General features: G+C 38.8%; 1 protein-coding gene across 1 annotated transcript; it reads left to right on the top strand.

The window, feature by feature from the left end:
- Nucleotides 1-309: 309 nt before the first annotated feature.
- LOC147639391 (uncharacterized) lies at nt 310-1,567 on the top strand. Its single transcript, XM_086783317.1, has 4 exons — nt 310-544; nt 775-938; nt 1,070-1,144; nt 1,275-1,567. The coding sequence occupies exons 1-4, from the start codon at nt 488-490 to the stop codon at nt 1,459-1,461; spliced, it is 483 nt and encodes a 160-aa protein (XP_086639443.1). The 5' UTR covers nt 310-487; the 3' UTR covers nt 1,462-1,567.
- The last annotated feature ends 10,791 nt before the right edge of the window (nt 1,568-12,358 follow it).

A 12,358-nucleotide genomic window follows, 5' to 3' on the forward strand; every position in this document is an offset into this window, starting at 1 on the left:
GCCACTGGGAATCGCCCAGCTGGCGTTGTGATAAAGAAGCCGGCCTTGGGCGGCCAAATTTGGCGAGACTCGGGCGGGCCAAAATTTCAACGGATTTGACTGCTAAAAATACGCCGGCTGCGGTGGGCCTGCTGCCGGTGCTGGCCAGTGGCAGCAGACCACGTTCTGTTGACCCGATTCCCACGTGGTCGACCACCGGCCCGCCCCCTAGGGCTGGGCGACGGGCCTGACACTTTTCTTTCTTCACATTTGGCCGCCCCCTTCTCTACCTTGCCGCAGCAACGCCTCCTACTTCAGGAGGACCTTCCTGCTGTTTTAGTTATTAGCCGTTCTTGCTCTTCCTCCGGTGCCGCTTCTCTGCTTTTCGCGCCCTTTTTCCCTGCCGAAGAAGCTTCTCTCCCCCATTATCTGTCTCAGATCCGCCAGTTTCTTCACATTCTCAACCGTGATCTAGCCTCTGCCTGACTTGGCGGAGTTTTTCGGCAACATGACAAGCTGTAGCGGCCTCCCAATTTGCCTGTCCGGCATCCAAATCTTCCCTCAGGTTTGAATTTGTATTGATTCTGCAGCGCCCATAGCAAGTGTTTCCTTCTCGAGGGTCTCCCTTTGTATGCAGGGAAGAAGTGTTTTCTCCTGTGGGTCGCTGTTTGTATGGAGGAAAGGCTTTTGTGTGGGTGTGTAGCTGCATGGCTCACGGCTTACACTGAAATCTAAGGTTAGCTTATGTGTATTGATTTTTGTTTGGTTTGGTTGCATTGTGCCCTCTCTTTGCAGGAGCAGCGGCCGATGCCCCAGCACCTGCGATCCCGCTTGCGAGGCAGGGCACGCTCTCCCCGTGATGGATCCGCACGCTTTTCTGATGCAGAGAATTTGGCTTCAGATTGTGAAACTACGAGCTCCACCGCGATCGTGGCCATGCCCTCCCCTGACATACTGCGGTTAGCAACACCCTCGTATTGACTTGAGGGCACCTTTCTCATGTTTTGAGTCATCACACTCCTTTTTTTGGGGGGTTGGGGCGGATTTAGAGTACTGTTCTCTGCCCTGATCTCTGTTTTGAAATTCACAGTGATAACAGTTGTACCCAGGAAGGAAGATTCTATCCCAGAACACCAGAATGGCCAAGGCTTGCTCTCGCCCAAGAGTAAGTGTGTGCCCTTTTTGTACAGCTTTTTATGTTAAACTCACTTTGCGCTTTGTTCAAGCAGCTATGGTCCATTCCAAAGCATGCCTCTATGTGAGGAATTACTGCTAATACAAGCTGGTCTTTGCAGAATGGCAGATCTAGATTGCCGGCGCGAGGCAATCAGGAGGCGTGGCCTGCAAACTAGTAGCTACTTGATGGATTACAGACTCTCTTCGCGGCAAAATGATTTTATGTCTGCTTGCCTTGATACTCAAACCAGGTTGGAGGACCAATCAGATTGTACAGAGAAGAGCATTTGTGCTAAAGCGGCGTGAACATGTGTGGCAGACTGGTGAGACAGGCGCAATTTGAGTCTCACCTGTGCATATTATTGTAGTTCAGGTAGCCCATTCATTAATACATGCATCTTGCAAGGTTCAAGTGGTTTTGTGGGTGTTGATCCATAGTGTGGTGTATGCTTTATTTGTGTGAAGATACACATGCATCTTGCAGGGTTCAAGTGGTTTTGTGGGTGTTGATACATAGTGTGGTGTATGCTTTATTTGTGTGAAGATAGATGCATCTTGCAGGGTTAAAGTGGTTTTGTGGGTGTTGATCCATAGTGTGGTGTATGCTTTATTTGTGTGAAGAACTTGTGTACAAGGACACTTCTCTCGTGGTCAAGCTTTCAATAACATTTGTTGAAGTTCAATACTCTAAAGTGGTCTTTATAATCAGTAGTGTGGTGCATAGTATCATAGCTCCTCATAGGATGAAGTGCTCTCTTTGTGAAAGAATCATTTTGATGAATATTTTACATCCTACACAAACTGGATTGATTATAAAGTGTCTCTTTACCTTTTTCGTCCTTAAAGCATCTTGTTTTCCCCGTGCTCATTCATTTTGGGGACATCCTCCTCCATCTCCATGTTCATTCTGTGTGAACTCATCCCCACTAGTCCTTTAATCCCCTCCGTGCTTTGCCTTCATACCCCGTTCAAAGGGGTTATATCCTCGCTCTCCTCTTAACACAAATCCTTGTGATGTTGTAGATTGTCTAATCCCTCTAAAGTCCTTATAATAATGTGTTGGATAGTGTAAGCATGTAGCTTTTTACCTTGTGTCAAAGCTATTGAAACCACTTACACTATTTGGCCCCCTAGGCCATCATTATATGTAAATAGAACGACTCTAGGCGCGTGGGTTGTGCAACCAAACCTTGCATGCTCCTCATAATGGCAGCCATTTGCCATACCTACATGACATAGTAGGTGTAGGTGCTCAAACTTTACAAGCATTGTAATGCATCAAGTCATAGGCTCCTTTTATTAACAAAAATTTGAAGTTCTTAGAATTATAAAAAGTGTCTTAATATATTTGCAATTATTAACAAAAATTTGAAGTTATTAGAATTATCAAAGTGTCTCAATATATTTGCAATCTCAGAAGTTTAATTTACATTTATTAAATTAAGAAAAGAAGACGAAAGAGCTCTAATTTGTTGGACTCATCTCTCTCTCTCTCTCTCTCTCTCTCTCTCTCTCTCACACACACACACACACACACACACACTTTTGATCTTGTTTAAAATTAATTCTCAATCTTAATCACTCAATCTTGATCTTGTTTAAAATCATAATCTTGATCTCAATCTTAATCACAATCTTGGATTGAATTTTGAATCACCTATGACTTCTTAAATCAAGAAATTAAAGATATGTAAGATTATTAGATATGGTAAGTACTCTACAAACTAAAGCATATATCAGTCTAGAATAGTTTTGCTTAATAATAAAATGTATAACAAATGTCGTTTATCATATCTAAAAGAAAGAGAATGAATGCATTATCTCATATTGTGTATTTGTGTAACTATGGTAAGTATTCTATGAATTAAAGTCACTCCAGAACAATTTTTCTTAACAATAAGATATACAATAAATGTTGTATATCATATCTAAAAGAAAGAGAATAAATTATCTCATATGTTGTATCCATGTAACTATGGGATCTTCCTTGCTTTTATAATTAATGTGAATGCTCAACAACTTTGTCTTGGATAGGTTTAGCTTGCAACATCACCTTGTATGTGTTGTGGTTCTCATGTGTGAAATAAAAACATAGTAAAGTAACCAATTAAAGGATAATAGAAAACATCTAGTTTAATTGCTCATGGCTATTTTTGTAAAAGTACTCTAAAAAACAATTGAAAACATGCTATCTTGCACATTTATGGCACATCTTATATAACTATGTTTTGGTCCTTCTTTGTTTATAAATCATTGGGCTTGGAATGTCTCCACAAAAAGGTCTGCAATATATTTCTTTCATAAATCCTCCTCCTCCTCCTAAACCAATAAAATTTAAACATGTGTGCGGTTATGGACAACAAGAAATTTACAACTTTATTGGCATCATAAACTTTCTATCATTAATGTAAAGAAATTCTAGTGGTAAAAACCTACAAATAATAGAAACATATTGAATAAATCTAGAATAATCTTTTTGGCACTACTTCTTTGTTGAATAAATATGCTCCTCATATTGTATTGCTTACACACCGATTAGCTTAAATTTGTATGGTCCCCATTATGAGAAGTAGCCATGCTTGGGCAATTTGGGCACTCGACATTTCCGTCTTCACATGAGAAGGTGTCTTAGGAGGACAACTGGTTAAGAAACCACTTGGATTAGATTTAGCACAATGCTAAAATAGGCTACATTGGACCGTTATCTCACAACGATCCACACATGGAGTAGGTAGAATTTACTCGATGAGCTGAAATGGCGGTGGTAATAGGTGGGATCACTAATTCATCATCTATATGGGCCGAGTCTACAATGTGAACGGTGGCACCAACTATGATCGTGGATCTACACGGTAATTGAGAAAAATATGAGGGAGAGAATAAGCTTGAGCTTCTTGTTGTACGCAAGCTTCTCCACACACACACACACACACACACACACACACACACACACACAAAAGAGTAGACAAGCACACAAGCGAGAGATGGATGGTTGAATATTCTTCTTTCTTTTTCACTTCTCTATAACCATAACATGAAGATAAGAGTATCTACTATATGGGAAAGTACTCTACTACTAAAACATATAAGTGTTGAGTGGAGATCAAAGTAGTAATATACACATAGGTGAGGTGGTAACTCTCCCTCCTTGATGATGTGTTAGTCCATGTGATGTGGCATCTAATGAGGTGGCATTCCATGTTATTAATAGTGAGGTGGCATGCCAAGTCATCAATGATGAGGTAGCAAGCCATGTCATCAATGTTGAGGGTGCACATTGAGGTGGCAGGTTGAGGTGGAAGGAATGCCATGTGTAGGTGACATGTCAGACACGTGGCCATATGCATGGCCACCTTAGGGGTATCCACCTAGGTTTGGTACCAAGCTTAGTTAGACTTGGGTTTAGGCTTGAAAGGAAAAAAACTACTAAAGTAGAGCTATTTTCACATAAAATACATGAAAATAGACTTTTTCTTACTCAAATTAAACCAACGTTTTTTCTATAGATTCACCTTGATTAGCACTACTTGCTCATATAATATTACATAATCACATAAAATTTTTTAATAATTAATTTACTAATTATGTTCAACTTCTTTAAGACTTTGAAGTAAATTTCCACTAGAGATCTCAAAAAATCTAATCATCAAGAATGAAATTCAACCATATGGACACATTGTCCTCATAATTATCTATCCTTGTATCATTCAAGCAAGTAAAAATACATAATTGTCGGTATAAAGATGTGCTATAAAAGAACACTACCATTTTTGTATACTTTCAAGATATATGATAATTAATTTAAAATAAAATTACATGCAAAAATTACTCAATAAATCAAGTTAAGATCTCTAGTACATGCCTTCCTTGTGTGCAAAGTGGGGGTGGAATTAGAGTTAAAACAAATAAGTTATTAACATTTTATGGTCGTACCAAGCAAGAAGAGATAAATGGAAGCACAATACTCAAAGTAGATTGATGAGAATGAGTGAAGTGCAAGTAAAGTGACATGATAACGTCACTTACACACACTCATAAGAGCGCTTACATACGCTCGGGAAAAAATTTTCTAAAGAGAGAAAATGTGTATTAGTCCATTATTAGCATACGTCCACATATCACTACCATATAAATGGCTATCTCCCCTGTATAAATGATGTGAACATGTATAGGGTGTGGTTAATCAATCCCCAAATGGCAAAAAGACCAAAGATTTACAAAAAGCTTCAAACTTCTCATGAGAGAGAAGTTTCTGTAGAGAGAAGTTCACGAAGTCTTTTGTGAGAGAGGCTTTGTGAACATATATGCCACATTGTCGTATGTAGAGATATAAGCCAGACTAATCTCTCTTGCAAATGAGCCTCTCCCCCCCCTGACATAATGATAATACACCTCAAATGTGCTTTGTGCAAGCATGAAACATTGGGTTCCTTGCATAGCTAATGCACTCTAGTTGCTAGTGAAGATGGAGGTGGGAGACTGCTGTCCAAACATCAAGTTCTTCCAAAAGGCGTGCACACTCCACATTCATTGTAAAAGTTGGCATGTACTTAGCTTCAAAGCTTGAAGTGGCCATTGTCCGGTGGAGGGGCTTCCTATTGTTGAGCCATGATATACATGAATCACCAAGGTAAAAGTAAAAGCCACTAGTGGTCACTTGTGTGTTATAACATCCAACCCAATTGGAATCACTATGCAACTGAACATCACCCCTCTTAGCATAGAATAAGCCAAGGGACTGAGTGCCCTGTGAGTATTTGAATACTTGATTATTGTAGTCTACTAATTATCAAGTATTTGAATACTTGATTATTGTAGTCTACTAATGATAACTTCTAGGAATGTGCATAAACTTGCTCAACTAAGAGACCCTAAACTGAATGTCTCACCTCAGATACATGAGGCATCCAACATAAAGTGATGCATCAAATGATTCACTTGCATCTTAGAGACTAAACATGTAAGTAGCCTTTGTATGTACTTTGAATGCAACATCACAATACCATCATCATGCTGCATAAATTGTATGCCCAAATAATAATGCAATGAGCCCAAATCTATCATCTTAAACGACACATGTAATTCAGTCTTAAAGGCTAAAATCTTCTCCTCATTAGGGCTTGTGATGAGTAGCATGTCATCAATGTATAAAACAATGACCAAGAAACAATCTTTACTCCACTTTACATGAAGGGTACTCTCTGTTGAATTGTTGCAAAAAACTATTTGCAACCAAATATGCATTTGTCTTCTCATATCATGCATTGGAAGCCTGCTTAAGGCCATATAAAGCTTTCGTTAACTTGCATACTTTAGATTCCTGACCCTTCTCAACAAAACCATGAGTCTGAGATGCATAAACCTCCTCATGCAAGTCACCATTCAAGAAGATAGCCTTGATGAGGTTTTGATATCCAACTGATGTACATTGTAACCATGATGCATTGTCAATGCAATCATACACCTGATCATAGTCATCATACGAGAAGTGGGTGTAAAGGTCTCATCATAATCTACGCCTTTCTCTTGAGCATAACCCTTTGTAACAAGACTTTCCTTGTAGTGATCAACGCTACCATAAGCTTTACATAAGTTTATAAACCCACTTCATACCAATGGCCTTTTTACCACATAAGGCGAATTTGCTAAATATTAAGTGTCATTTTTGAGGAGTGAGTCGTTCATCCTACATGGCCTTTTTACCACATAAGGCAAATTTGCTAAATATTAAGTGTCATTTTTGAGGAGTGAGTCGTTCATCCTACATGGCCTGCATCCAATGATTATTTTCCTATGCTTTCTTAAAGGAAATATGTTCCTCTTTAGTGAATATACTAGCAATGAGAGCATAATCCACAAAAGAATAAGATGCATGTGTGAGAACGTGGATGTGTCGTGCTAGGCAAAGGAGTAGCTAATTTGCTGTCCCACAAAAGTATATTTTACCACCTTATCATCAACCTTATTATGTTGTTGTTTAGGCATGAGAGCATAAGCAAGACAACAAAAAACATGCGAATTAGCCACAAAGGTCTTTCTGCCATTCCAAGATTCATAAGGGGTAATTGTTTGCAAGGCTTTGGTGAGGCATCTATTTAGCACATACTGGCACACATAACTGCCTCTAACCAAAATACATGAGGAAAATATTGGCCTTTAACCATGCAATTTGCCATCTTCATGAGAGAGATGCTTTCCCTCTTAGGCGACACCATTTTGCTGAGGTGTATAAGGTACTATGCATTGATGTTTTATGCCTCTTTCAGACATATATCCATGAAACTTCTTTGAGATATACCCCCTCAATTTGTATGAAGGGTGCCAACTTTGCATGTAGACATATTTTCAGCCATAGAAACAAAGTGTCTACAACGTGTAAAAACCTCTTGCCCCTTCAATGGATACACCTAGGTGTGCCAAGACTAGTCATCAATAAAAATCACAAAGTAGAGATATTCCCCAATCAATGGTGTGTCCTCATGGGACCACATACATCACTATGTATAAGCTGTAATTTCTAGATAGCCCTAATTGCTCCATCTTTCGGGGGAATTATGCCCGTTAAATCTTACCCAAAATGCACCCCTCACATACATGTTTGATAGGGGCCTCAAAATTTGGTAACTTTGACACAATCTCTTTTCTTTTGAGGCATAACAAACTGCCAAATTCAAGTGAGCAAAGCGGGCATGTCATAGCATGTAGCTCCATATCACTCATAGCATGTGGCAGTAATTGAACAAGTATTATGTGCCAATCTCTCATACCTATCCAACCTATAAGTGGGCATGTCATAGCATGCATGTAGCTCCATATCACTCATAGCATGTGGCAGTAATTGAACAAGTATTATGTGCCAATCTCTCATACCTATCCAACCTATAAGGCCCATGTCTTAGAGTATTGGATACCAAAGTGATGTCTCCATCACTCCAGTCATGAACTATACACCTATCATCAACACTTACCTGACTGCTAGTCTTGCCCTAGTAATGGAAAAGAATAACAATAAGTTCTTTTTGATGCTTGGCACAAACAACACATCTGAGAGAGTGATTGTCCCACCATTTGTAGCAGTGAGAGAAACCTTTCCAACTTCTTTTATTGGATACGAGGAGATGTTTGCACATGTGATTGCTCCTCCTTGAGGAGCAGACTCAAGTGAGGAAAATAAATCACGTTAAGAAGTAATGTGCTTGCCACTATCAAAGTACTAAACATGTCGATCTATCACTAACATATATATATCACGGACAGAAGGATGATAACTGTAGTGCACAATGAATGCCCAATCATCATGTGCATAGTTCACGTTGACTCCTTCTTTTCAGTACTTGGTGTTGATGCATTAGTCCACCATAACTATGCCCAAATATTTATTCTTCTCCTTCTCCAATGTTTTTTTACATTTATTGATATAATGGCTTGGCTTCTCTCACGACAGTAGTTAAATTTTTCTTTCTTCTTAAGCTTATCACTCCCGTCCTCGGTATCTTTTCTAGAAGATTGGGTTGACTCTATATTTGGCTTATAGTAGCTACCCTGAGAAAATGCTTTGCCTTTACCTTTTTGACTCACCGAGCAAATGCATGATCTCCCACATGCATACTAGTTTGGTTTTGCCATGATTACTCTTCTTGAAATCTTGGCAAGAGCACCACAACCAACTCATCAACAAAAGTAAGGGCATTGGGGTTACACCATCATGAGCCAAAGTGTAAATGCAAAACCCTAGTATAAATCTAGTAGATCCATGTGAGAACAGTAGATCTAGACACCAAAGAATTGTCTAGATCAGCCTTATCAATACATACTAGCTGCTCCTTGAGGTCTTTACTCCTTGTGAGAGGAACCCATCCATTAAATTTCCTTCATTCATGTGCTTAGACTCTAACAGCTTACATAAGTAGGTCACTCATGTCTCATTTAACACACCTTATTAGAAGTGCAATAATTACATGAGAAAATATAAGGAATAATACTCCTTTTCAAATGAAAGTGCCACTAATGCATGTGCATGTGCATGTGCATCCCTACCATCCCACCTAGCTTGTTCTGTTGTGGGAGATGTGGAGGCGAATGCCACATTTATATAAGAACTTGTATTGCCATCTAAAGTACATGTACTATGCTATTGTGCTAGCAAGATAGGGAATGCCTCAATGCTAATAATAGCATTTAAAATCCCTTTGGTGACCAATACATGGTGCATTATATAGGACCACAATGGGTAGTTGGTCCCATCAAGCTTATCCTCACTAGAAATCAATACTTGCCATTCAGCCTGGAAGTAACCAATCTTTACTGACACATAATCTAAATGCAAAACTTAATGTTGATCAAACTCTATTAAAGATGTTGAAGATGAGCTTAAAGATGTGATACCAAAGATGACGACGGGATTGTTTTCATACTAAATGCTACTACTGCTATGCACAAAACTAAAAATCGAATAAAAACCATTCAAGCTGACACTCCCAAGGAATGCATGCAGTAATAACCAAAATGTGTAGAAAATTTGTTACGTAGTTACCTTCACACTATAGGGCATACCTTCTCCACCTAAGAGGATAGCTCAAGTTAAGATAAGCAAAAGAGAAACTCCACCGAGAGAAGATGACAAAGGGGTGTGAGATAAGAGAACCTTCTCTGATACCAATTGTTGGAGTAGATATTAAAGTAGCAACACACACATTGATGCAGCAAGAAAAGAGAGATAGATGGAACCACAACACTCTCAAAGTAGATTGATGAGAATGAGTGAAGTACAAGTGATGTGACATGATAAGGTCACTTACATGCACTCATATGAGTGAATACATATGCTCAGTGGAAAAAACATCCTAAGAGGGAAAAACATGATAAGGTCACTTACATGCACTCATATGAGTGAATACATATGCTCAGTGGAAAAAACATCCTAAGAGGGAAAATTTTCTCGGTCCATTATTAGCCTACATCCACACATCACTACCATATAAATGGCTACAATAAGGTCCATAGTGTGTGAATCTCTGACTATATGAGTTGGCGATATAACTATGCTATAACACTAGTAAACAAAAGTGGATGTCATATATCTTATGAACCACTCAAGGCATATCAACCACCATAACCTCACCCACCATGCTAGTAGCATAAGTGTGGAGGTGTCATACTAGCATGGCATGTCAGCCTATCCATACTAGTTGAGCTTAATATCTCAACACTCCCCCTCGAGCTCAACTCCATACCTTGCACTTTAAGTAGGCTCTAAACTTGTCTAATCCCCTCTATACCCACCATAGCTCACCCAAATTCTTCCTTTCATTCTTCTTCTTAAGAAGCATCTTCATCTCATGAATGCCATCGTGTCACTGACAATCAAGTCATTAACATAGATGGCCACTAGCACAATCCCCCTATTAGTCTTTCTCACAAAAAGTGAGAAATCAGCATTAGATACATGAGATCCAATAGTAACAAGATACTCCCCTATCTTATTTGACCATGCTCTAGGTTCCTACTTCAAGCTATACAAGGCTTTACACAACTTGCAAACAAAATCTTGTTGTGCATGATCCTTATATCTTGGTGATTGAACCATGTAAACTTCCTCCTATAAGTCGCCATGTAAAAATGCATCCTTTACATCCATTTGATGTAAAGACCATCTCTTAGTTGTAGCCATAGCAATGAATGCTCTCATGGTTGCCATTTGATGTAAAGACCATCTCTTAGTTGCAACTATAGCAAATGAATGCTCTCATGGTTGCCATCCTAGTAGTGAGACGACCCGACTGAATGACTCCTCATATAATCAATGCCACATATGTATGCACATATCTCTTGGCAACAACCAGTCTTGCCTTATACTTGCTAAAATATCCATCTACATTATGCTTCAACTTTTTGTAGACATACATCAAATTGCCTTGTTTTCCTTAGGCAGAGGCACCAAATCTGAGGTTCCATTAGCATCTAGGTCATCTTCCTAATGCTTATGTCTAAGTGCCCTCAAAATATTTGGGATCTACCTCATATAGTTTTGACCATATATACATAGTGATGGGTTATATACACGTCATATTTCAACTTGTCACCATTGGATATTTGTGTTAACTCTAGTAGACTTGCATCATACACATGGATCGCTGTGTAAGGCATTGTGAACATTGTTTCTTTGTCTCTTTGTACATCAGGATGTAGCAATAGGCATCCTAAATTCCTCATTAAGGCTAAGTATTGAGCCACTATCTCCATCAACAGAGTGACATGCTGAAACATCATCTATTAAAAAGTTGATCCACATTTTCTTTTTCCCTACGTGATACATGTGAACTTGCTCAACCTACCTAACCTACCTAACCAGCTAACCAGCTACTACTAGAGGACTCTCCTAGTCAACTAAGTACCTTTTAAGGCACCCACTCGATTCTTTGCTTCATGCTCTATAGAATCTTTCACGTGGTGTAGATTAACTACTCATCTCATTAAACACAACATCAGTGCCTACTCACATCTCTCATGCACAGCGGGGTTATATTATTTATAACCTTTGTGATCTAGGGAATAACCAATGAATATTTTTTTTTTCTACGTTGGGATCCAAATTACTTATCACCTCATTTGGTACATATACATAAGCAATGCACCCAAACACTTTCAACAAGTGTGCTAAATTTGATAAAATTTTGTTTAATTGTCATGCCATAAATTGTTTCAGTGTGTGTCATGTTCATGATATAAACCACAGCTGATACTACTTTAGCCTAAAAAAAATGAGGCATTCCTTTTTCATTCACTAATGCATGATCAAGTTTTGTAATATGCATATTTTTTTGTCTACAATAAGCTTGGTTTTCCTTTCTTTACAACCCCATTTTGCTACGGGGTGTACTTGCATGTAAATTGCCTCTTTATCCCATGCTCTCTCAAATAGCCATTGAATTATTTGGAGAAATTTTCTCCCCCACCATAGGCATTTTATGTGTATACCTTTGTCTTTCTCTACCACATAGCTTTGAAGCTCTGAAAACTGAGTAAACACTTTACTTTTCTTCTTCATGAACTACATACACTTTCCTAATGTGGTGGTCCATCAATGAAAAATACATAATAATGGTATCCTCTAATTGATGTTGTTATGTCGTCTTTATTGGTCCTCCCTAAATATTAGAATGCACCATATCCAAAGGTCTCTGACTCATATGCTTATTATGGG

The sequence above is a fragment of the Cibotium barometz genome, chromosome 4 (assembly GCF_041138505.1).
Source record: "Cibotium barometz isolate CiBa-2024 chromosome 4, ASM4113850v1, whole genome shotgun sequence".
Taxonomy (NCBI): domain Eukaryota; kingdom Viridiplantae; phylum Streptophyta; class Polypodiopsida; order Cyatheales; family Cibotiaceae; genus Cibotium; species Cibotium barometz.

Excerpts from the sequence above, each read along its gene's own strand:
- LOC147639391 (XM_086783317.1), top strand. The coding sequence starts at position 488 with ATGACAAGCTGTAGCGGCCTCCCAATTTGCCTGTCCGGCATCCAAATC. Across the intron at positions 939-1,069 it reads CCCTCCCCTGACATACTGCG|TGATAACAGTTGTACCCAGG; the intron begins GTTAGCAACACC and ends TGAAATTCACAG. Across the intron at positions 1,145-1,274 it reads AGGCTTGCTCTCGCCCAAGA|AATGGCAGATCTAGATTGCC; the intron begins GTAAGTGTGTGC and ends TGGTCTTTGCAG.